At 37.7% G+C, this 26326-nt stretch overlaps 1 protein-coding gene across 11 annotated transcripts in view; it reads right to left on the bottom strand.

Annotated features, from left to right (window-relative positions):
• The window catches only part of ZMYND8 (zinc finger MYND-type containing 8), a 59105-nt gene extending 36062 nt beyond the window's left edge, over positions 1–23043 (bottom strand). For 5 of the 11 annotated variants that reach the window (XR_013939860.1, XR_013939861.1, XM_080557577.1 and 2 more), the window contains exons 1-2: positions 22886–23042; positions 12200–12270 (exon numbers count right to left, since the gene is read on the bottom strand). Coding sequence is in view for 8 of the 11 variants with exons in the window: in XM_080557577.1 (XP_080413703.1) it covers positions 12200–12270; positions 22886–22899 (85 nt within the window). In the remaining 3 variants the exon portion in view is untranslated. The other 6 variants (XM_080557572.1, XM_080557575.1, XM_080557571.1 and 3 more) reach the window with 6 other exon arrangements.
• Positions 23044–26326: the final 3283 nt, after the last annotated feature.

Raw genomic sequence — 26326 nt, 5'->3', positions numbered from 1 at the left:
TAACATTACATTTTTTTCCCCCCCATGGAATTCTGACCATTCATCTAATTTAAAATTTTAGTATCTTTTAAAGTGTAACAACAATTACATTCTGTAGTGTAACAGAGCACTGTTCCATGCAAATCTATGCAATACCCCTTAAAAGAAGAATAAAAATAACAATTTCTGACAAGTTCACACTGTAATTTAGGAAGATAAACAACGGAATTTATAACATGATAAATGACAAGGTCAGACACTCTTCCTATTTCCAATATTTAAATATACCTACTGAAATGTGTTAATAGAAATAATCAAATTGTCCGATAGTCTGAAAATAATATTGCTTCAAATACTTAGTCATTTGTAGTACATGCTAAACTGAATTGTAAAAAAGATAAAATTAAGACAAGACTACCACTCAAGTAGTAACTTTTGACAGCTAGATAGAGTAACAAAAAGAAAGTGACACAATTTTTTAGTGTCCTTCACAGTCCGCTCTCGCATTCACCAAGCAAATTACTAGAGCAGTTTAATAAGTCACAGTTGCAATCTATGCCCAAAGTTATTACTCCAGGTAACAAAGCTGGCCAGAAGGGAACATGTGCCTGTGTCTCAGCTGCTCTAAGTCGTGGTTTGCTATCTTAGTGTAAGCTCATCAAGCAGCTTAAATTAAATAGCAGCAACTTAAGCAGCCCTGGTGTGTGCCCAGGTGGCTATGAACTGAAAAAATTCTTGAGACACAGAGAGAGAGGAAATTGAAACACAGGTCTACCCATATATTGTGTATCTTCTAGTCTGTTTCAGTCCTCCAATTATGCTAAATTGTTATTAATACACTTTAAAAAAAATAGTAATAATAAAAACATCACTTACAAGCTCATCAGAAATATCCTAGGTGGAAATATGAGTATTTGCAACTTCATTTTCTCAGAACAAAATTTAAATGACTCCTAATGAATACGGAAAGCTCAGCTTAATTACAAAGTACTAACATTTTTCAAAAACAAAAACTGCAATAGACAATCATAGTTCAGTGAAACAAGTTTGACAAAACAAGTGAAAGTTTAACAGACTTTTTTTTAACATTTGTTTCATTTTTTCTTAAGTTGTTGATGTGTGTAACAAAACTAAATGATAGATAAAACCCAAGGGGTCAGAAGTCACCACTCCAATAAAGAGAAACAACTGAAACCTCCCCAAAGTCACTCCCGTATTTTCAATTCCCTACTCACCTGTGCTAGTAGAAGTGTTTCTGTGGCTGCATGCAAAGCCATTGAGAAATGAAATCTGTCTAAAAACTAACTTTTGGCTGCAGCTTTTTTTTCTGTAGTCCCACTCACTGCACAACCACACATGCATGTAACACATTCAGCAAAGCAGCTACACAGGTGAGAACAAAGGAAGAAAATAGGAAATGCTGCTTTGGGGACTGAAGCCACCTTGACAGCTTTTTTGGCAGAGTAGTTTTTGGCAGCTATTTGACAGAAGCCAAAGTCAATCAAACCACTGGTTGGGATGACGCTATTATCCCTTCCTTCCTGGATATGTCATCTTTCCTTCCAGGCCTCACTGAGTGATGGGCTCAGTCGCACCAGGTTGCTAAGCCCGCAGAACTCGCTGAAACACTTCACCTGAAGTCTCCAATGAACTTCAGAGGTACCAGAACAACAGCCAGTAACTTATCAGCTTATCAGAGCATGTATGTTGTCAATAGTTTGAAATTAAACACAAAAAGGTCCACCAAAGAATACTGAAGGTTCCCCCAAACAGAAAAATACTGAAAAACACAGCATTAGACCACGCCATGTGGGAAGTGGATGAGCACCTTTTTCCCCACAAATGCCTCCCAGTCTGAATTTGAAGAATTTATTGAATGAGAAAATGTCACTGAGCTACAAGGTAGGCCCACGGTCTCCTCAGTCCTCCCCAAAATAGGTACCAGAATGCTGTAATAAAGAGCTGAACGTATTTGGATAGCACTTTACTTCCATAATTCTTCACATCTCCCAGATCCCAAAATGAAAGGCAGTATTAACCTCATCAGCATTACTATCAAAATCTATTTAACCTTGTGTGAGGAAGATATACAAAAACATTGACAAGACTGAAGACTGAAGAACACTTTTGCCAGCATAACCATAGCAAGCAGTTAGCACTCCCAGCCATCTAACCTGCCTGGAGCAGATATCCTGGGCCTACTCCAGTTTTTAGCCAATCGTCTTAAATCAAAGTTGGGCTAAAATGGGCAATTTAGGTGCCATTCAGAAGTGAATCATGCCTGAGACGCAACAAGGTTCACCAGAGGAGCTGGCAGATGGCCTGAGCAGGTAACATTTCAGGTATCTGATTTGAAGCCACTGCCACTGTTTTTGTCAGGGCTCTCAATTAGCAGGGCAGGCTAGTCAAGTGTCCCAGCTCCTTCTAGTTTCCAGTCCTCTTGGGTAGCATGTCACCTTCCCATAGCCTGTATTAATCCCCAGTGCCTTCAGGCATAGTTACAGAGCTACCTGAATTTGAACAGCTGTCACTCTACTCTGCCTGCAGAGCCAGTAGCAGGCAAGAGATGTGTAGGGAGCCTGATTCACATCTCCAGAGGACAATGCAGTTGACTTACCTCCTCCTACCACAGAGGCAGGGAAGATTGGGCATGCTGCTAACTAAGGTGTCAGTTTCCGTCAGGCAGCTGAGGTTACGTGGACTGGACAGAGCTCCGGGATTTTATATATATGAACCAACATCAGCGTAAGAAAGAGAGCTTGTCAGAACAAATTAAATATAATTAGTTTCTACAACAAAACCACAGATACCACAAGTAACATGGCCACTGACACGTTCTCTTTAGACATTCCTAAAAAAGCCAAGGAAATGAAGTTTATTTTAAAACCGTACACAAAATAATGCCCTGTGAAATTGAAGTTGGACTGAATCTCATTCGAAGATGAGGTAATTTGTCACATAGCACAAATCTTAGAGGGTCAATGACACAATGAAAAACTAGATTTCCAGATGATCTCTGTGTTTTCTACAAATGTGAAGGTCAAACTGTCAATAAGAAGAAATAAAAAACTGGCTGCAATAATGATTTGCACAAATGGAGCTAAGGTTAACAAGCTAGGCAGAAATTGAAAAATTTTGAACAACAGTTGAGCATATACTAATAATGAATTAATGACTTGTCTCTGTTATGAAAATGGCCAAATGACATTGATGTAAAAATAGGAGCGATACATACAATGTAGTCTTAATAACCTTGGAATGCTTGCTTATAAAGCTTATGTTTATGGAAAATAGCATACTATTGAGTGGACAGAGTGATACAGTGTCAAGAAACTACACAGTTACTAACGTAGAAAAACTTTGAGAAAATATGCTCAAAAAACCCCATGATGCCACTATATCTTACTCATGATGCAAGCTCAAGAAGTGATCTGAAGATGTGTCTAAGCATTTCAAGACATACACTGTCCACATGTATGGAAGAAAATATAAAAAAAGATGGAAAAGGTGTAGTAGAAGAACTTCTGTAAATGAGAAGTTGTAGTGGTCTACATTAACTCGTGTCAATCAGTCTTACCTATTATAATTAGCTTTATACTCTACAGGTGGGCCCAGACACATTACCTATCAGCTGTAATGACAAGCATTTTTTTCTCCATTTCCTGGAGCTTTTTAACTTTTTTTTCTCCCAAAATATGTAACTGCACAGAAAATAGCAGCTGTTTTGACTTCTTTCCACATGATTGTATGGCGAATTTGGTGCTATACAGTGACTTATGATTGACCAAAAGCTTGGTAACATGTCAAGATAATGATTAAGAATCAGGAAAATTGTAAATAAATATGAGAAACATCTGAAAAACACAAAAAGCTAAATGGACAATACAACTGAGGGAAGGATGAGAAATTTAGGAGCATTTGTCCATCCTGAGTTTTGTTCATACAGAATAGCTGCACCAACTTAACCACACATATAATTTTGACAATACCAGGAAAAGCGTCTACTACTGGAGTTACACAGGCACAGCCATTTCAGCAGTGTTGCCTAGCAGAAATGTTGCGTTGGCTGTCAAAGAAATTTTTCTGTTGACATAAGATATAAAATTTCAGCAGAATGTAGTTAAGCTTGTGTAAAGTAATAATAATTAAAAAAAAAAACACATTCTATGTTCAAAGTTATCTTTGGCACTAAGAAATAGGATTTTTTCCTTCCTACCCCTCCCCTTTCTACATCAGTAGCCTGTGTGTAGGACCAGTTATTTTCTCACATGCCTACGCTGAATTAAACCAATACAGCATGTCTGAGACCATTACTGTTACTTGACTTGTTTCAATTCAAGTGCATCTGCCTCCTACTCCTTTTAGGCCAAAATTCAGATTAATTTGACAATACAACAAATAGTCAAATAAGATATGTCCTCTAAATATGAGAAAAATACATCTGCTTCTCCACACCTCCTTAAGCAACTATGACTATAAAAATCCTAACACAGGTACAACTATAGTGACAGACTAAGGTTGTTTTTTTGTTTTGTTGAGGCTTTGTTTTTAGTTTTACTTTTTTGTTTTGTTTTGTTTTCCAATTCAGCTAATCACACACAGAAGCTGGCAGAAGAACTCCTTTGGCTGGCATATGCTTCATATATCCCAAGAGAGCTGAGCTTATACAGCTATCATGAAAGAAACACTGCAGCAGTGTCAGCTAAACCAAAACCCACAACTTAACCAAAGCGATCAAACCTAAAACCAAAACAAGTTCTGAATTCAAATTTTTCATTAAAGTGGAATGGAGCTTACTCAGCATGGGAACTGTTTGCATTCAGAGTGATCAGCAAAAACTGCATCGCACCAGTTTTTTCTTATCCTGCCATCACCACGTGGCTCAAACAGTATGTACAACAATGTCATGCTTTGTTTCTTTTCTATAAACTGCAGTTCTCAACGAGGCTTTTGCACACACTCCTGAAGGAAGCCTTACCTAAACTACTCTTACTGTGAAGTGCTGACCATACCTTAATCCTTGTTTTCCCAATGCAGAGATCTGAAGAATTGTCTCTCCCTCCTGGAAACAACATCCTTAAAGTACTTGCAATGACCTATGAGCTTGAGTTTCTCTCCAGCAAGTAACTCCCTCAGCACAACTCACTGAAGAGACTTGGGCATTTATTTCCAGAGTGTATGTATGCAGGCACAGCTTGAACCAGGAGGGTAACAGAAGCATGTAGCATTCTGCCCTTTGGCTTCCATTTCTTACTCCCAGGCACATAACTACCACCAGCGGAGCACACTGTGACACTGCTTGTGGTGCCTTAGCTCTAGTATGCAAAGAAGAAAATCGGGTGTTAGATTTAAGTTCTTCTTTATTGGCTTGCCGCCATAATGTCATACTTTCTCACTTTCAAATTATGTTTTTTTCCAAAGCTGCCTGATTCAGGTCAGAAAAGGGTTAAACTGCTATTAGCTAAACAAGAAGTGAATTGCAATTCAGTTACTGCCAAATCCAAACTACACTTTAGCTGGAAAAAGGTACTGATTCAATACTGATTAAACCAATGCACTAATGATCCCATAGAAATATATGTTTGGTTAACCAATTTTGAAAACTACTTTACATTAAACTAGCGTAATTTGCTTCTGTGGCTCAAGCCTGAGAATATTAGGGATTTTCAAATAAACAAGTGGTGACTCATAAAACACACAAAAACTGACCTGAATTATGATTTTTGTGTTTTTTGTTTTCAACTGAGAAGTTATTGAAATGTCAAGAGATTTTCTGGAGGCAATGTAAGATATAACTTTAAGAAAAATAAGGAACAGACAGGAAAACAACAATGCAAAGGCATTTTCTTTCAGATTTAGTTGTGCTGGTAGAATAGTCTAATGCCTTTCTCTATCACTATGTTTACCAATCACCAATCTACCAGCCTGTCAGGGAACTAATAATATAAACAATCGTTAATTCAGCTCAGGTAAAGTAAGAATGACAGTACCTAGTTTCAAACTCTAATTAAGATAGAGAATGCCTAAGTTGTATTTTATGATAATTTTTCTTGACAGCAGTGCTCTGTTTAGCACACACTGCCTCTCACTCCTCGACTCTTCCAGCTCTGTTAGCAGAATACATGTAGCTGTTCTGAGAATCAGATCAAGACATTCATCCTTGTTAAAATAATCTGTCAGGAGGAAGGGCAATTTTTAACCTGGATTAGTTTCCCAATGTAGTTCAATTTAATATTTATTACTTGAACAAAGCGAAACAAATCCAAGAGGAAAGAACAAAGACCACCGAATTTAAACTGTACAACAGCTTGGTGACTAGGACAATTCTATAGGAGGTCAATTTAAGTTTCTGCTCAAAAAAATAACACCAAGAATTTATGATCTCTTACATATCAAGCAAGTATTTTTAAAAAAGGTGTTTAATGAGCAAGAAATGTCTCACTTAAGAGTCTATTTCACAATGCCAGTCAATCAGTATATATCTCTGCCATCTCCCTGCTTCTTCTACAAAACTCCTGTCATAGGTTGAGCAAGACAACTTGAACCAAGTTGGGTCAGATGGGCATTGACTGTACACCCACCTTTTCTACCTGAAAAGGCAGGGATCAGACTTACAGTTACCCAGCACTCAGAAAGAAGTTAATATGAAATGTTCAGTACTCTAAATGAAGGGCATTACAGAAAAATAATAAATGAACATTTCATTAAAGATTATATGATAAATCAATTGTTCTACTGAATAATCTTGCCAATCTTACTCCACTTATTTCTCGATTTTTGAGATTTTTAATTTTTACCTCCACATTATTTAAAAATTGTTTCTAGTGCAAGTGAAAAAATATACTTGAAATAACCTTTTAAGTTCTCAGTAAAAGCTACTTGTTTTTCATCACTAGTTTATTATTAATTGTTCTACAATGTTACCAACATTGACATGAGCACTTATGAGTGCTCTCCCAAAGCATCCATTGGGAAATGACAAGTTAGCTTGAGGTTCACCTGAAGTTTAGAAATCATTGTTTAAACATGCCATCATGTAACTACAGGATCAGTAACTACTGCTCACAGAAAACTGGCCTAACTTCACCTAGACTATCACTTCTCCCTTCCTTCCTCCTCCTCAAAAGCTCTGAGTGCATATGAGTTAAATGGTTTGAGGAAGAATTCTGAGACAAAAAGGAGCAATACTAACTCCAATGTGAGCATCACAGTCGTCTGATTTGGTAGATCAAGCTTCAATTACTTACGGTTTCTAGAACTATGAAGTCTCCCATTTATACTTTTTAAATTTTATTATCCTGAATGGTTGCTAACAGATTTATAATTTTTCAAACCCACTACCTATCATACTATAGCAAGCTGAATTATCTACAAAATGCTTAACAATATGATGGATAACTCTTTTAGAACATATATGCAAACTCTGAGGCATTTTAATCTTATGCCAGGATTTTGAAATATGACCCAGTTGCGTTCAACCACTAAAGCCCTGTTTACATTCCAGAAACTTCAACTGATGCAATTAACCCAATCCAGTTGCTTGATGTAATAAATAACTGAGGTTAGCCATGGTTGTGTAAATCCTGATTAGTTCTTACATTACAGTTTTGGGCAAGTACAGAAAGACATTGTTACACGTCTTCAGTGCAGGACTTTGAAAGATAAAAACAAGAAACACATGCAAACCTCTGGCAATATAGCAGAGGTAAGCAGCTTATTAACTACAGCCTGGCTGTAGGGGGGCTTGCTGCCAAGGCACTCCTGAAGACCCTCTGCACTACTGAAAAAAGTCTCAGGCCGTACTACTTTGCACTGAAGCATTCTCAAATTATTTTTCAAATTGAAGCAAGAATTTCATACTTGGTATCAGAAAGTTGATAAAAAATGTTTTATTATGAAATTGTTACAATATATATAATTTATTTGGGGAATTTGATTTTAGTAATCATTTTGTATTTATATTCAAAATAACCGAACAATGTCTTTACTGCTGAGAGACGTCCTTAAGATGCCTTCAATACAAACCTTTAGCAGGGCAAAATTTGTACTAGTCAGAATTCTCACCATTAAGTGTAGTAGTGTTTCAGAATATCATTTGATGACACAGCTAAGACCATCTAATGACTAGTTGTCACTGACAGGACAAGTCTGATCCTAGCAATGACATCTATCCAACTCCCTAGTAATCTGGTTCAGGGAGATAAGCACATAGAAAACTGCTTCTGTACCCAAGTCCTTAACTCACTGAGAATATGATTGGCTAAGCGCCAGTATAGATGCAAAGGAAACATAAGGAATGTATGACTGATGAAGGGATGGAGAGAGTTAAAGAACTACTTTTGACTAGTTAACTAGGCAGGCAAATAGGGTACTAGCTGAAATACAGGTGTTATGGAAGTCCATCTGCCACCAAGGCTAACTTCTATCAACAGGTAAGTAGACGAAAAACTGACCTGAGAATTATAAAACAAACAAACAAAATCTTCCAATTCAATAGTATGAAAAGGCCCATTGATGAGTCTACTGCTGTCCAAAGAAAACAAGTACAAGTGAAGACAGAACTGCATCAGACAGTGATTTAGCTGGTTATACTGTTCTGGGAGCACAACCTGGAAACATTCAGGAAATTCTCCAGAAAGCCTTGAAAGCTCCATCTTGAAATATTTAATAAACAAGTTTAAAAAGTAGTCCATAGGGCTGGAAAAGAAATACAACAAGATGTTTCTGTCAGACATGTTAATGTATCATATGCAGAAGACAAAATATTACAGTAATCTAATCCCTGGCCTTTCTCCTTTGCTAAATAGCAATCCTCTACTGAATCCATTCTGTTTTCTCAGACTTTCTTTATTCTCTTTAAGCCATCATTTCCCATTTCCAGTTTTCAGATGCCTTACACCTGCTTGTTCTGATCAAGGCAGCAGTATACTTTAAAACCCCATCTTTAATGGGGTTTTAAAACCCCTTCTTTAAGCTGCACATTCACAGCTTATAGGAAGACCTAAATTAGAACTGCTACAGTAAGTCTTCTCCTCCTGACTATTGCTATAGACTCACTCTTAGACACCACATTCTAAAGCATAAGAAGTCTCAGCTATGGTTTTATGTTTTAGTTTCATTAGAGCCTAAACCCATCTAAATACTGGCTGCCAAACCTCTACACTTCCTGCACTCAACTGGTATATTCCTGCCCTCTCTCTTACACCAGTTCTGGCAATCTACCAAGCTATTTCAGCACACTAAGCTAGTAGAAGACTATGCATGTTTTATGGTTCAGTTAGTTTCCTGTCAGCTTAGCTATTGAAGGAAGTGGATAAAACTGCAGCACTGAGCAGTTTGACCAGCTTAGGCTGCTTTGAAACCACCACATTACTTAAACCAATTCAAAAGGCTATGTTGACACCTTTGTTACAGATTAAACAATGCATGTTTCAGCTTAGCCTAAACTGAACTGGAATTGATTTATAACAATTAGAATTAAACTGTTTATTCTAAAACAATAATGTTTATGAAGAGGTCTGCATAGACCTAGCTGTCTTTAAAACATTCTATTTCATTACAACTATCACTACCCAGGGCCCAAATTATCTCTACAAAGCACACTGTAGCAGAGCAACTTAGGCTACAAACTTGGAGCACATCAGCTTCTCCAGGACAAGTGTGAAGTTAAACAATACTGTCAATTTAATTTCTGCACAAGCTCCTCAGACCATCAAGAACAAAACCAAAACACACAAGCAGAGCTCCATGCTTAACAGTTTGTCTATATAGGGTCAATTTCCTCATCTACATCCTTTCTAAAGCACACAAAGCAAAATTCTGAATAAGATTAATGTTACAAGAGGAAACATTGCTACCACTATCACACCTGTATAGAACCTTGTCACATTTTTTCTACCTTATACAGGGTATAACAACAGTTTTTAAATTCTGGTTTGTGAATTTTCTATTGCAGAAACACTACATGGAACTAACAGAGAAACTTGTCTCAATACATATAACAAGCCAAGAAAGACTCATTTTAGCAGGCCTAAAACATGGCCAACTCTGGTACTAACCAGGTGACATTTATGATCCACAGTTACTTCCTTTTTATTTTCTATGCAAACTTCCTATGCATTCAACTAGTATAAAGTTCTACCACCAATTCATAAATTAAGTTGGGAATATAACAAAGCTTATAGGCAAGTCTTTATTTATTTATTTATTTTACATCCCACAACGCTTCTTCACCAACAAAAATGTAGCTGAAAGGGCTAAAAACGGGTGATGGTTATTTTTCCCTTAGAATAGCGCAGGCATGGGTTTTGTCCAACACACACTCCAAATTTAACAAACCAATTAAAGAAAATGAGTAGTCAGTGAAGTATAAAAACATAAGTCATTGTCTTACAGGTTAGCTCGCTTAGAACTGAACTGAGCCCAAGCAAGGGGAGCTGCAAGATCACGTGTGTGAGAGCCGAGATTGTGAGTTGAAAGACTGCCCCTTTCAATAACCATGAGGGATTAAATCAGCTTACTGTCCTGGGAAATTTCATCTTAACCCTACAAGAAAAGCACAAGTTTTCCTGTGGGCTTAGTTCACTGAATCACTATACCTTGAGGTCAGACCAGCACTACAATTAATGCAAGGGAATTGCAACCTGTTGTATGGATCATGCGTTTGTTTCTGTGCTGAGTAAACAGCAGTGCTAAAATGCAGACAACTACATAAACAGGTATTAGACTCATAAAAGGCTTTTAGATATTGGATGTCAGAGTGACATAACTAATAGTTTAGCTTGCTTGATGCATGTGAAGCTCTTATTAGCGTCGATATCTGTGTCAAAGTCTTTCTAAGGTGAACTGAAGCTGAAATATGTCATATCACCCCCTTTGTCTTAACAAAGGAGTTAAGTGGTGGGACCACAAAGTTGGGAGCAGGGAGGACCAAGAATTTCCCCTTTCAGTTACAATCATTAAAAAAAAAAAAAAGGTTAATTTTCTGCTAGCTTAGTAAACTGAAATATAGAGAAAAGTAAACATTACAAATAGTTCAGGGATGGAGACTGGTGTGCAAGACAAGAAGCAGAGAAGGGGGAAAAGTACAGGGAGAAGGGGGGCAAAATGACTAACTGAATCTCTTCTGAGCTGTCAGATGGTAGGTATTATACCATCTAACCATACCATGAGAACTGAAACAAGAAAATTACTGTCCATTAGTAAAATATGACCTAAATTCAATTTAATAACCATGTTATCTCCACAGGATCTGTAATTAACAACAAGAGAATGCAGATGACCTGTGCCAAGCTTTTAAGACAATTACATCTGCGCAGTCAAGAACTGACAGGACTTAGGACCCCTGTAGTAGAAATGTGTGTATGCGCCAGAATTTAAACAGGATGGTAGTATCCATTGCTGCTGTTTTACAGAAATAGTTTTCAGGTAAACTGAGCTACAAAATCATCTGCAAGTGCAAAAGGAGTGTGGACAGGCAGCTGGCAGTCAATTACAATGAACTGGAGCAAGTGATTATGCACAAGTATTTGATTGAAGGGCTTTTTTCCTCCACTCCAAATGACAGTGGCATTATTTACACCGATAACAGATGGTTACATCTTTGGTTTTCTTTATACCGAGAGAGAACAGCATTTGCCTCTAGTAACTTGTTCATAGGAAAAACTCCAGAAACCTGAGGGATAGAAATTCTCAGTCACCTACAATTCCACCAAGTTTTCTTTAGGTGAGGATAATGGGATACATATATTAATATCCTTGAAACCACACTGTTCAGTGGACCAGTTTTTATGGAAATTTAAATGTTATTGTTCTTCTTTATTCTTAGAACAATTAGGATCAGTTACCCTAAGTAGCAATATTAAGGTAGTATTTCCTTCCCGTACATTGCAAATCTAGAAGTACTTCAAAGGAAGCCATTGTAAGTAAGATGATACAAAAGGGTGATGTTTTCTCCAGGGACCTAACCTTAGTTATTCGTAAACCAGAAGTAACAATGGAGCATGCAGGTGGGTGGGTGGGGTTGACATATAACAAAAACTCAGCAAAAACTAAAACACTTTACAAAATACGACGGACACCATCAAATATACAGTGAGTCTTGCGTCTTCGCTGAAGTGCAGTTTCTTTGTAGATTACATGATTGCACAGCTCCTGCTATCCCATTTACAAATATTCTTCTTTGTTGTAGAACACACCTGAAATAGTCCTTCTCACTCACCTTTGGATCGAGTGGAGATATCCATCCCCTCCACCACCTCCTGCTCTGCCTTTATTTCCTCTTCAGCCAAACTGCAGGAGTCAAAAAAGTGAATTAGGAGAGTTTTAGATTATATTATTCCCATGTCTAATTTCATACATAGAAATTCAACATGACACTGTCAAATACAACTATATGAAGATTTCTGATTAAATTAAAGGTCTGCTATTTGCCAGAGTATACACTGACCAGAACATGGAGAGAGGCAGTCCCCGTACACATGCATGCTGCATGTTACCCATCAAAAAGGCAACATTTCCATACTAACAACAGCCTTGTAACATGTATGCCATTGTCTGTATAAATCATACAGGACAGAAAAACAGGAATTCTCTTCCTTGTGCCTCCTCATCTAAGGCCTGTATAAACTGTGTGAACAGACTCATGCTAATGTTTAAACACTCGCCTGCACCACTGAACAGATTAGCTGAAGTAACAGATTTAGCAACAGAACAGCTTGCAAAATTAGAATGTAACATGCAGTTTAAAAAACTATTAAAATAAATAATTTCAAGGATTTTTAAATGAGACTCTGTAACAGAAAACTACGTATTTATAATCCACTGGCAATACAATTCCATTAATTAATTATTATCTTTAATAAAGAATAAACAGAACTGAGTTGTTACTATCATTCAACCATGGGATCTTACACAGATGCTTTTAATTTATTCCAGGTAGGATTAAATGGTTCATTAGATGACAAACTAGATCTGACTTGCTAGCATTCTACTTTCTTATAGTTATACCATTCAGCAAAATAACTCGATACATTTTACTAGTTAAGTCGGTTTGGAGAAGGACTGTGGAAGAGAAATGAAACAAAAACTAGAAGTATTGAGTTACACACCAGTTTTGCAGCTATGACTGGTACAGATGAATGATAAAAGAAAACATGACATTGAAGCAAGCCCAAATTCAAAATAATGGACAAATGCAATTACGGTGCTTGAAGCAGGTATCACAGTTGTCTACTAATACCACCAAAGCATGACAGCCAAGCAGGATGTAGATCTTTTCCTCTGCAGTGAGGATTTACTGTCTAGTTTGTTAACGTAAGTTGTTGCTAATACCAGTTTATGTTGATATGGCAGACTGTGAGCTACTGCTGCTAAGAGTGGACTGAGATTTTCCCTTCAGCCATCCCAGCAATAGGGACAGCTATTTCTACCATGAAGGCCAAGAGGACAGCTAGAGACCTTTGCTTTAGCCAATACCATTAAATCTGCCTAAGGCAGCTAATCAGAGCGTTGAAGTAACAGGGAGGACTTAGTTACATTTATAACAGAAAAACTCTTGAGACTGACAAACAGTTTGTATTAGCAGGAGTTTTGTTACTGGTATAAGTTAAAACAGTTTTCTAAACAAAGTAAAACTTACCAGCAGAAGGACTTTTTAGTCTGGTATTTATCAAAACTACTTTTGAGCACCTATCAACTGTCAGGGGGTCGGGTTGGAATCCCTTTCATATTTTAAACAGGACAGTTACGTCAGCCAAAAGTTTAAATACAAATGAACAGAGCTCAATGTATGGAAGACTCAAAGCTCAGAAGATCCATCAGCTCCAGAAAATGTTATTTTATATTTGTCATTCATATATAGTAATAATATAGTAATAATTCACAAATTAAGCACTTTAAAATCATAAAACACATCATAAAAAACAAATTCTATTAACTATGCTGCTAATTCCAGGAGCACAGAAAGGGAGCCATGTGACCAGAATTATGGTAAATGTGTAGCACTGTTGACCATAGCACGTTTCTCAGATTTATTTTGCACAGATAAATTAAATGCATAGTAGACTTGACCATAATATGATGCTCACCAATTTACTATGCATGGGAAGATCAATTATACTGTGCATTTGTTACATCCTTTCCCAGAAGGCCTCGAGCAAAGAGGAGCTGGCAGTGTGTGGCAGACACCAAAACTTGCCCTTGCCCCTTCTCTTTCCTAAGAAATAGGAATGGATGGGCTTACAGGATTGGTTCATTACTCTCTTCCCATGTTGCACTACTTTTTTTCTTCTCTTTCCCCATATAAAATCCTATTTTCAAATCACCAAACTGTAATAAAAGAACACTTTTTAAAAAATCGACTTGTAAATATTAATTCTGTCAAGAGTGAAATAAGTTGGCAGCACACATTACCTGTTTTAAAATACAGATCCAGTTTCTGCCACAGATTAGAACATACAAGTCTTGTAAAGACTCCGTTTGAAGTCTTAAGATCATTTTACACTGTCTGCTACTAAAGGAAAGGTCTCTCCAATAGCTGACTTAATGATCCAAAAATCATGTCAATTTTAACTGAATCAATTCTGTGATATAGCTCACTGTGCAGCTAGATGTGCAGAAAAGAGGAAATGAGGATGTAATGCGGGCTGGGGGGAGAAGGGGGCTGTCGGGACTGAAATACCCCTTTAGCAGGAGCTCAGGTTTAATTTACATTAAAACAATGATGTTCCAGATTCATCCAAATGCATCAGACGCATTTTGTTCACAGAATCATTCAGGTTGGAAAAGACCTCTAAGATCATCTAGTCCAACCCTTAACCTAGTCCTAAAGTCCACCGCTAAACCATGCTACTAAGTTCTACTCCTACATGGTTCTTGAACACCTCCAGGGTTGGTGACTCAACCACTTCCCTGGGCAGCCTGTTCCAATGCTGCACAGCCCTTTCAGTAAAGAAATTTCTCCTAATATCCAACCTAAACCTCCCCTGGTGCAACCTGAGGCCTTTTCCCCTCATCTTATCACTTGGTGCTTGGGAGAAGAGCCCGATCCCCACCTCACTACAACTTCTTCTAAGGTAATTGTAAAGTACAATAAGGTCTCCCCTGAGCCTCCTCTTCTCCAAACTAAACAACCCCCAGTTCCCTCAAACGGTCCTCATAGGACTCATGTTCTAGGCCCTTCACCAGCTTCGTAGCCCTTCTCTGGGCACGTTCCAGGGCCTCGATGTCCTTCTTGTAGCGAGGGGCCAAAAACTGAACACAGCACTCGAGGTGCGGCCTCACCAGAGCCGAGTACAGAGGGACAGTCACTCCCCTGGTCCTGCTGGCTATCGAACAATACCCCCAGGTCCCCTTCTGCTGGGCAGCTTTCCAGCCACTGCTTCCCCAGCCTGTAGCGTTGCATGGGGTTGTTGTGCCCCAAGTGCAGGACCCGGCACTCAGCCCTGTTGAACTTCATACAGTTTGCCTTGGCCCATTGGTCCAGCCCACCCATCTCCCTCTGCAGAGCCCTCCTACCTTCATGCCTAACCTGCTGTCATCTGCAAACTTACTGAGGGTGCACTCGATCCCCCCATCCAGATCATTGATAAAGACACTGCAGAGAACTTGCGCTAGTGCTGAGCGCTGGGGGTACAACCTCAGGGGAACGTGATAAAACAATAACACAACAGCTGCCCCAAGTCAGCATTAAAAGGCAGAGCGTTGTGCATGAATACAGGGAGAAATGGGTGTGGCAGATCAATACAGCAGCTCAGGAGTGGGAACTGTTCCTACATCCCTGACCAAAGTAGCATGGGAAGTTAGAGTTGACTGAAGGTGCTTTACTCCCGCAGGCCCAAACTTAGCACCGTGGGGGTGTTACAGGTCAGGACTCCTAACATTTCTTCACTCAAAATCTGACTCTTCCCATCTACTGAGATCAATTTTGGAAATTCAGCCAGCTCCCCTTTTAAAAATGTTCTTTCAAGAGATCTAAAGAGACAGGAAAAACATCCTTCAAAAGCAGTTCCAAGATGAACAAAGTATCTTGACTTGACACATCTCTGGTTTATCATATAAAAGATAATGTCTGAAGACTGCTTCTCCCAAAGACTTGAAATGTAAAAGAACAGTCAAAATGGATTCACCACTAGATACAAAGGTTATACATCTCTCTGAGCAATGGAGGTGCATATACACACATCTGCACACTGCCCTTCACCCACAACTAACACAAAATTCTGCAATTATATAGTATACTATGAAAACTGACCTTTATAGGAGCAGATTGTATCTTCATATTTTCTATTACATTTAATCTCTCTCAACTGGAAATAGTGGCACAAATATTTAAGTAGGTAAGAAAACTACTGAGATTATTCTAAAAAAAACATCAAAATGTTGGGGGGAAAGTTAAATAAGTGTGTTAGACTTAGCTATAAAAGATACTTAAAGTTCACAACTCTTCAGAAGCATCTCCCAGTGTTTTATTTGCTGTAGTGTATTATGACTTGCACAACATGACATTGTTTGAATGGTAGTAGTGATGATTGTAGTGGTAATCTTTAAAACTCAAGCTTGCAAATACATGCTAGGAATTCACAGCAAGTTTACAGTAACTTTTCTAAAGCTGACAGATCTTTCCACCTTTGTACCTTCCATCATTACAAGCAATATTCTGAAAATGCTTTATGCAGCTCAAACTTCCAAACCCAGAAATTTCATTACCCAAAGATTTCAAATTAAATAATTCAAGAAAAACAGGTCCTTAGCAAGAGGTATCTTCTTATTACACATAAAGAAAATAAAATGAAAATCAAGAACAGCAGCAAAGTAAATACAAACAAGCATCTATTTTTATGTAAACAATAACTGTGTGATCAAGTAGGCCAGTCTAGAGAGTTGTATTTTGAGGAGATTTCATTTTTGCAGGGCTTAGAGCTGTTATTTCAGATAGCATGCATTACTATCATGCATGTGTATTATGAATGTGATGCCCTCAGGTTGCGGCTCAGAAATGATGCTGGTATGTATGCAACTAGGTAACCAACTGAATACAGAAAATACTTTGTATCATTCTGAATGATACTCTTATTCTCTTATTTCCTTATGAAGATGAATGAACATAGAGGAACGTATTTTAAGAACACAATTGAAATTTAAGCTTTGCCAGTTTCACTGTCAATTGACTAGAGCACCAATTAATCATTTAAAGCTTCCCTACTAGTATGGACAAAACTTACTTTAAAAAATAAATTGTTTCCTAAAATGTTAAACTAATTTGTTTCATACAAATTATCTTAACACATCTGAATGAGAGGGGAAGGGGTGGAGGTTATTCCGTTGGGGATAGTTGTGGACAGAAAGAAAAAAAAAATGAGGATTGCAAACATACAGGATTTACTGATACTTCAGTAAAAAAAAAAAAGGAAAAAACTTAGCTGCACAATTTTTAAATACGTTCTCTATTAACCTATTAACCTGAAGAGTCTTGTTTTATTCGAATAAAATTCAGTTTTTCAAATTTCAGACAAGTAAAAGAAATACTGTCTCTTCTGTTTAGGAAAATAATTCCTGTAGTATTAGTACTTATCTAAAAAAAATGTACATACACAAAAATCTTTAAAGCTGCTCTAATCTATATAAACTACCAAGAGCAATTAAAAGTTGCAGATGAACTACTGCACCTTGACATTTAACCAAGAAAAACTGACAGATATGGAAAACCACTCAAAACAGCCAATGACCATATATACAGTCTAGATCTACATTAGGGAATAAGCACATTAATTCTAGAATTATATATTTATGGAATTCATTTTCCCTTTTAATTAATAGAAAACAAACAAACAAAAAAAACCACTGATTTAAGACTATAAGCACTAAAACTGAATTTCATCCTTAAGATAATTCCTGCCTCTCCCATATCACATTTGTGAGTAGCAAATCTAAATAATGATTTCAAAAAACTGCATTCAATAAAAATTTGAAAAAAATATTTGCATGCCATTGCTGAATAAATAGCAGCTTTGTATAAGCACTCACCTATAACAGTCTCTTACTCATCGGTAGCTATGCTATTTATGCAGGATTCTTAAAATGGCGTCTGACAGCACTGCACTGCCTCATTCCTGTACTGTAGTTAAAATGGTAGCAGTTTATTCAATAACAGTATCTCTTGTTTAAACAGCAGTGCTGTATTCGAAGAAACCATCTAAATATCAGAAATGATTTGAAGTATGACAAAAGGATACCTGACATCTGAATGTTTATCTATAAAGGCACAAGACGGAGTTTTGTGAAGTCACAGGTTACTAGGGAAATCACTCAATTTTAGATTCACTCTCCAGTTTGAGCCTCTCATATTTTATGTTTCCTTTTGTAGAATCCCCTGCAAAATGCTCCATTTCTACTAAGCAATTAAGATATACAAAATGTTTATTCAGCTGTCTGCATACAGCAATGTTTAAGCTAGTTACCTCTGCTGACATGCAGAGCCAAAATAGATATTTTTAATTTAAAGGACATGCAAGTTCTTTCTAAAACCTTACTCTTTATCCAGTACATTCAAAATAGTGCCACAAAAGAGAAAATTAGGAGCAGGAGGAAGACCCTTGGTGTTATACGGTCCTCTGTAAGACTATAAACTCTAGAACTGAGGCCCAAGCAAGGCAACAAGAATAGCTATAGACTTCAGAAGCCAAAACCATAATTTGAGAACAATCATGTTTGAAAACAAAGGTCTATACTGGCTACATTAAGGATGTTAACATCCCGCTACAACATAATTTTAATCTCTCAGTATTAAACAGATGGCACAACAACTACCAGTAAAGGGTTAACAGAAGGATGACAAACAGCTATGAAATAAATAAATTTCCATTTCTATGTAGCAATTTCTAAATTAGACTTTAACCCATGGATATGGGATACACTTGTTTAAAAAAAAAAAGTATTAAAAAAATACTTCCTAAAGACAATTAAAGGGCCAAGCTATGTGGCCTACTACAATGGTTTTCAGCCTGTGGTTTGCAGACCCCTCAAAGCCTGTGTAGTACTTTCCAAAACTATTGCAGAAAATAGGTAAATCAAACCTATTCTATTAGGCTTAAATTAATTATATTGGGATTCATATGCTCATGGGAAAATGTTAGGGATCCACAAATAACAAAATTTCAAAATTGATGTCTTAGTGAATAATACGACATTCTACACGGGCAAAGGTTATGTTCAACTTTCATGATATTTACAGGATTCAAATCAATATCCTGAATTCCAGACAAAGAAGAGGAGCACTTTCACAGAGATTTACCACCCCTTATCCAACCGTGCTGAAGTGGTACCATTACTATGCAAAACTGACCATCACCGATCACTTTTCAGCTACTGGATCCACATGACCAATACACTTGAAAACAAAGCAAAAACAAAATCAAGAAAAGCCAAAACCAACAAAAACAACAAAAAAGCAAAAGTGATATCACAAAATGGGAGACAGCTCAGAAAGAAGAGCCAACTGAAGTTTGTGAACACTGATATGAAGAGGTAAATTTATAGCTCAATCTATTTTTGATTTTTGAGCATGAAGTCCCTTTTAGTACGTGCCTCTCTAGTATCACTGTAGGTTTTCCCCTACGTTTCAATATTCCTGCCTGAAGAGAGAGGGAAAAACATCACATTTGGAGTGGTTTATACTCTACACTTTTTTCATTCTCAGTATGTTAAGTAGTGTCATTTGTTTAAAGAAATCATTCATTTTTCCCTAGTACTATTTAGCTTCCAACTAAAACAGCTTGCCTGGGAAGAATAAGGGAGGCATGTAGCTTTTAAAAAGCTACTGTTTTCATCATAGCTTATAATCCAGATCACTCCTTTGTTTTTCCCCCACTGCATTCTTTGTCCAACTAATTATAAAAGTAACTGGATGCTGGCACTAAATAATAATGCCTAATCATACTCATCCTGGACAATACAAATTACTCGTTAGTAGCCAGAAAACTTAAAGTGCAATTATACGATTAACTGCTAGTTACATTAGAATAATGGCCATTTACTACAAGCTGAAAAAAACTCAGCTACATTGTTTCATATATGTTCTATCTAACTGTGAAATTCACAAGATCCAGTCCTATAAAACCTTGGGCAGAAAGAATATGTGCTTTTCCCCCGTGACTATCACTTTAACAAAACCCTATATTCCATCTGTCCTGAACAGCAGAAAATCTGCAGAGTGCTTCTTATTATGCAATCTATGAAAGTGAGTGATAACATCGTACCTTGACAAAGCACCAAAAATACATGAAATTCTTCAGCTTGGCTGAATTTGCTTTACTTAGGTGGAACAAAGATGGTAGAAATTTCCAGAAGGCCTTTCTCAGTCTTGCCACTGCAATTGTCAATCTTTAACCTACCCTCTGCTTCTATTGGCTCGAGTACTCCATGGAGCAGCGCGATTGGGCTGATCTGTAAAACAACACTGCTGTCTCTACCTTGCCTCAGACATCTTGCTGCAATGCAGACATTTATTTTTTGTGAACTATAAAAGAATTATATTTGAGTGATTAAAAATAGTGAACCTTAACAGACTCACGATGCTATGTTTCATTTCATGTACAAGGGCAGCTTACACAAATATGCTTCACTGTCAGCAATGTGTCTGGAGGTGCAGATTTGAAACAGATCCTAGTTTAACAAAACCTGTGGGAGCCATTTTAATACAAGCTTTTTGATTGCAGATCACTTACTCCTGCTTCCTCACATTAAACAAATATTATGTTGTGCAATTTTTAAGACTGAAAGTAAACTGCTAATGTGTATAAACTAGTGCTAGGAAAATTATGTCCAAATGTAATTTCTGTTTTTAGCAATTGAAGAACGAAGAACAGAATAACTTCTTAGCTGTGTTAGCACCTTTATGTATGCTGAAAACTGCATTAAAATTGCATACAAAACTGCTATCACATGAAACTCAGAGGTACAACACAGCAGTGTTTTAGGTTGCAAATTGAACTAGAGATTCTTACAATGTAATTTTTTTTTTTGTTGGGGGGGGTATGCAAAGTGAGGTACTCAGAGTAACATACAGGCAAACAACTAAGCAGAGGTAAATGCCCATGTTACACCATGTTATCTTGGTAACCTTCTATTGAAGTTAACATGCAAGTGTACCTAGGTGCAGTCATTTTCAAAGCTACCTGAGCTCTAAGTTCTTTCCTAAAATCATGAAAGTGTGTGAACTGCCAAAAAACAGCGCAAAAATTACATTAAAGCACAAAACAGCATCTTTCCTCTGCTTTTGTAATGTTTTTTGTGATCACTGAAAACCTACTTGTTAAAACATGCATGAAAAGGTTACGATTAAAAGCTTAATAAAGGGCACAAAATGTTCTAAATCAGTTATGAATCAAGCAAGCTTATCTGAGATTATGCTTTGTATACTATCAAAAACATACGTCCATTAAGTACTATTTACTTTACTTTGTAAGGTCATTTCATTGCTGAGTACTAGCGCTTTCATCACACCTTACAAACCTAACGAACAACCAAACTGCGCTTTACCCTACAAACATGGTAATTAAGGATCTACGAACAAATAGCAAGTAGAATATTTTTCACTGGCCTGAGGTAAACAGGAAGTATAAGCTTCAAACTTTAGAAGCAAATTATCAAAAAAACGTGCATTCAAATTGGAACAGTTTACACGTACAAGTCCCTTAAAATGGACGCTAAACAAATCGGATTTTTTATATGGCTAACCACTAAAATCACTTCATCTGCTGGACTAACTGACCCAGTAAAAGCAAAATGTTTGGAAAACTATTAAAAATGTTCAGAGTAGCATGCTGCTTACTTACCAACTGTTCAAGCACCCATCTCATTTTTCCAGTTAAGAAGATACAACAGGCTGGCAGATTTGGGAATTGATCAAAAAGGAATTTCTTGAAATAATTACGTAGCATTAAACCAAAAGTTAAAAAAAAGACAAAAAAACAAGAACGAACAACATGTACTACTGTCATGAACCACAGATGATTTTATATCCTCTGGACTCCACAACAGAACTGTGGCTGATACAGTGTAAAACAAAAAGGCACAGATAAAAGGTACATTAGTTTATTCAAACTATGTAAAAGAAGAAAGCTAACAGTTCAAAAGCATTTTCCATAAAGAATCAGATTTGTAAACTGATGTACTGCTGCATTTTATTGAGCAGCAACCCATTTCCAAAATCTGCAGCATAAAAACTCCCTTTTAAAGGAACAAAATATTAACCATACAGTGTCTCTCAGAAAGAGAAACACATTGTATTAATTATTCCTGCAAGAAAAAGAGTTCAATAATCGTTTTAAGTTAAGATAAGCTGCATAAAAAACATGATGCAACAGCACACCACCACCTAGGCCCAATATCTACAATCTGCCATTAGCACTTTTTGCTGATGTCTAGGTTTTTAAAAATCCCGTATTTTTTCATAGATAACTTATCTTAGCTATTCCATTCACTGTTTAGAAAGGTAAACTTGCCTGTTCTTCTGTCTGCCATTATCCCTGCTTGACTCCCTGTAGGGCAGTTAAATGCATCTGCTCCCTAGCTTCCATTTTCTCTTCAGCAGGCATGTGACACAACAGACAATAGTGCTGGCAAACTGCTCAGAGAGAGAAAGCTTCTTTGGAATACCAGGATCTTGTTAAATTCTAAAAACACCATCCTCCTGTGCAGAAGTAGGTATGCCAAGGTTTTGCCAGTCTGCAAAATAAAGCTGTGGCTAATGGCTACTAACCATGTGACCCAAGAAAGCAAATTTAAACAGTTTCAACTTAATAAAGTGCTGTGGTGTGAGTTTTGCACAACAAATCACAGAGAATCACACTCTCAACCCACAACTCATAGGTCTTAGAGAAAAAAAAATGTAAAAAGTAAGGCTTACCTCTGTGGATGCATTGTTAACACAGTGTTATGTCAATACTTATAAAACATGGAGGACAGGCTCTCAGTACTCAGACAGAAAGGGCTTGGCACTTCAGCTTGATGATCTGTCTTCCCAATAAAAGCTAATCCTGGATTGGCTACTTTGCTAAATCTGAATGTAAAGCTTCAGGGGATTGGCTGAAACACTTCCTGAGCGATTATCTTTGTGCAGCTCTGGCAAGCAGGAGCCATCCTGTGCAGAGAGGAGACAGGCTAAGCTAGGCCCGTGGCAGCAAAAGAAACTTGGGAAGGGCCCCCAAATATCCACCTCCCCTATAAAACACACAGATTTTCAGGCCGAGGGAAGTGATCACCAACTGCCTGCCTGAGCAAGCGTGCCCCAGCACGCCGCTGCTGAAGGCAGTTGGATATTTTAAACCTGAGGAAGGAAGAGTTCACCCAGGTCACAAAAGCTACTCGTTCCAAACAAAACGCTAAATTCACTTATCTGGTGGCCTGCAACGTGTTGCACAGGGAAAGCGAGGCCACAAGAGGACAAAACGTACTGGAAGTGAACGTGCACAGGAGGGACGGAAATCAAAATGTGGAAATTCGGGGAGAATCCTCCTGCACACCAACACCCACAGGAGCAAGCACACGCTGACAGTGCGAGTGTTTTACATACTGCACGCCAAGCCCTGCATGGGAAAAACCTGACGGCTGATTTCTACAGAAACTAAGATACAAAAGAAATTGCATTCTCAAAGAGGGTTGTTGGCATTCGTTGCGTGCCTTCCCCATTTATAAAAAATGCTGCAGAGAACAGCCCAAAATATCAGTATCACACCAGATACTGTACTCTCAAATTCCCGCCCCCCCCCCCCCGCGGCCCCCACCTTTCGGCCTGCTAGGGCTGGCTGTTCAACAAAAATCTGACTTCCGTATGAGTCCGCTGCAGCTGCAGTTTCCTGTCTATTAACCCTGTAGGACTTGGTACTTTTTAAGATATAAGGCAGGCCCTAAAAAGAAGTAGAATTCTTTATGTGGCACACTGTCGGTCTGCTTTCACAAAAATGTTAATATAGCTGTCCAGCTTTTTTTTTTTTTTTTTTTTGCTTTACCTTTTATCTTCTACTGAAATTCTGCAAATGAAACAAAATGAGAAAACAGCGTGGAAGTGATCCATTTGATCTCGAGCCAATTCCCAAACATTTTATTCAAAAATGCATTAATTCCTTTCCCTAAAATTCTGTGATTCAGTTCTCTTTCCTAATGCAGTGAAAGTGGGAGGATTTATCGCTGTGCCAGGAAGGAAGAAAGTGTCGACTCCATATGAGTATTCCAAAGGTCAAATCTTTAGAAATGCCCCACCAAGGCATTACATTCTGTTCAGAATTTTGCGTCTGTATTAGGTAGTTAGGTATTAGCATTCTATAGCCATGAACAAATTATAATGGAAATTGTAGACGAAAAGGTGATTCTGACACACACTGCATATTATCAAAGGATTATTTATACAAAAAGAAGAACTAATGGAGTAGTAGAGAGAGAAATTCAATATTAAAACAATAATTATCAAACAAGCTGAAATAACAAAAGCAAAATAAACGTCATGCCAACAGATTTAGAATTGTGCAAAAATGATTATAGAAAACCCTCTCCCATAAATCAAGACCAGTTGCAAACAGAATATATGCACTTCACTAGCTTTACCCAAGTGCAAATTATGCCGAAAACAATCACCACAAATAAGGCTTATGCCCCCCCTTAGCTCCAACCAGTATCTTTCACAATATAACTACTTCACCATACAAACCTCTTTGCTTGTGAGCCGACATGACTCATACCTATGCTACCCAGTAAAATTAATACTGCTACTCTGCATTGTCCCATACTGAATTCAGATTGTTTCTTGAGATATCATTGTCAAAGGAAAACTGCCAAACCATCCTATCACCATGCTTACATTTTTTTGTGTTCCTGTGTTTTAGGCCGCAACAGTGGATTAACAGCCCAGAGTATAAATTCTCATCTCGTAAGTAATTCTGGAGTCCCTGCTGGAAGCATTTTCCCTTTTTAGCTTTGGCAATGTTTTTCAGGGCAGGGAGCAGGAAGGCTCATGGATTACACTGGCAGTTTGTTCTGTTTTAAGAATGTAGCAGAAACTAGAGTGCTGCTATAAAGGGAGTCATACAGCCCACTGCAGCAGCAAGACAGCACTGGAAATGCATGACATTCAAATGAACACTTGCATCAGTTTTAACAGTTTAAATCATTCAAGATCAGTTTCTTTTCTTATTGCATACCTAAAGCCCTATGCCACTCAGAGATACCAGCCCCCAACACACAAATATCCAAATTTTGATCCATGAAGCATATCTAAGTAAGAGGATTATTGGCTCATTAATTGACTGCTCTACTTCAATATTATTCTATTTATTAAATATATATCCTAATGCCAATGAAGTACAGCAAGGGAGTAAAACTTAACACGCTGAATTTGTGCATGCCTTGTGCTAAGCCAGACCTGACTCCGAGAATGCAGCAGCGCTGATGGTGACTGGGAACACTGCCAAACTGACACGCTTGGACTGATAGGAGAGAATCAGCATGCAGCAGACAGAAGCAGAAGCAGCCTTAGAAAAGGCCTAGGGTCCTATCCTCTTGATTCAAGAAAATGGTGGCCCAAATGCAAAAGGAAAATTTATAATCCTTCAGTGATTAGCAAGAACAAGGACGAAAACGTAGAAAGTAAATCTGACAATTGCATTCAGCCATTAGACACACTATTAAAATAGCCAAAATAATTCCATCAGGAATCAGGAGGGAAAAGCATTAAATATCCTTCTCTTTGTTTTCTTGTCCCTACATACACTTTACAGCTGGAGGTACAAGCCCAGTATAACAACACACAGGTACATCTGGAAAACTCAGAAGATTCTGTCTGTTAAGTTACGATGAACTCATGTCCTGCGCGACCGATTATTTTACATAGGAGTGGTGAATTTTTTTGGAGGGGGAAGGGAAGGGAAGGAAAGGAAAGGAAAAGAAAACAAAAGAGAGAGACAGGGGAAGCTAAAAGCTTTGTTAAAGCAGAAGAGAGGGCGGAGAGATTAGATTAGCTAGTATTTGTCCTTATCAGTGCTTTGGAGATGTTAAAGGAAAACATGGGTGTGATGCAGGAAAAAAAAAGGCTAAAGAGAGAAACCAAGGGAAAGATGGAAAGCACAAATACAGTCAAAAGGAAATTAAAGATAACAATGTTAGAAGTGCAACCTACTATATTTAGAGCTCTTTGCAAAGAACTGTGCCCACTGTGCAGAATCTCCAGAAAGTGCACACATCAAACACCACTGTCAAAAAGAATGAAAAAAAAAAACCAACAAAAAACAGCATTTTAAGCAACTATACTGCTAAATAATTGTTCTTGAGGCTTTCCAGTATATAAATCACACCAAGG

Source organism: Anser brachyrhynchus (assembly GCF_964034855.1).
Source record: "Anser brachyrhynchus genome assembly, chromosome: 16".
Lineage (NCBI taxonomy): Eukaryota > Metazoa > Chordata > Aves > Anseriformes > Anatidae > Anser > Anser brachyrhynchus.
The sequence above is the reverse complement of the archived record's forward strand: the minus strand, read 5'-3'. Positions and strand labels throughout refer to the sequence as shown.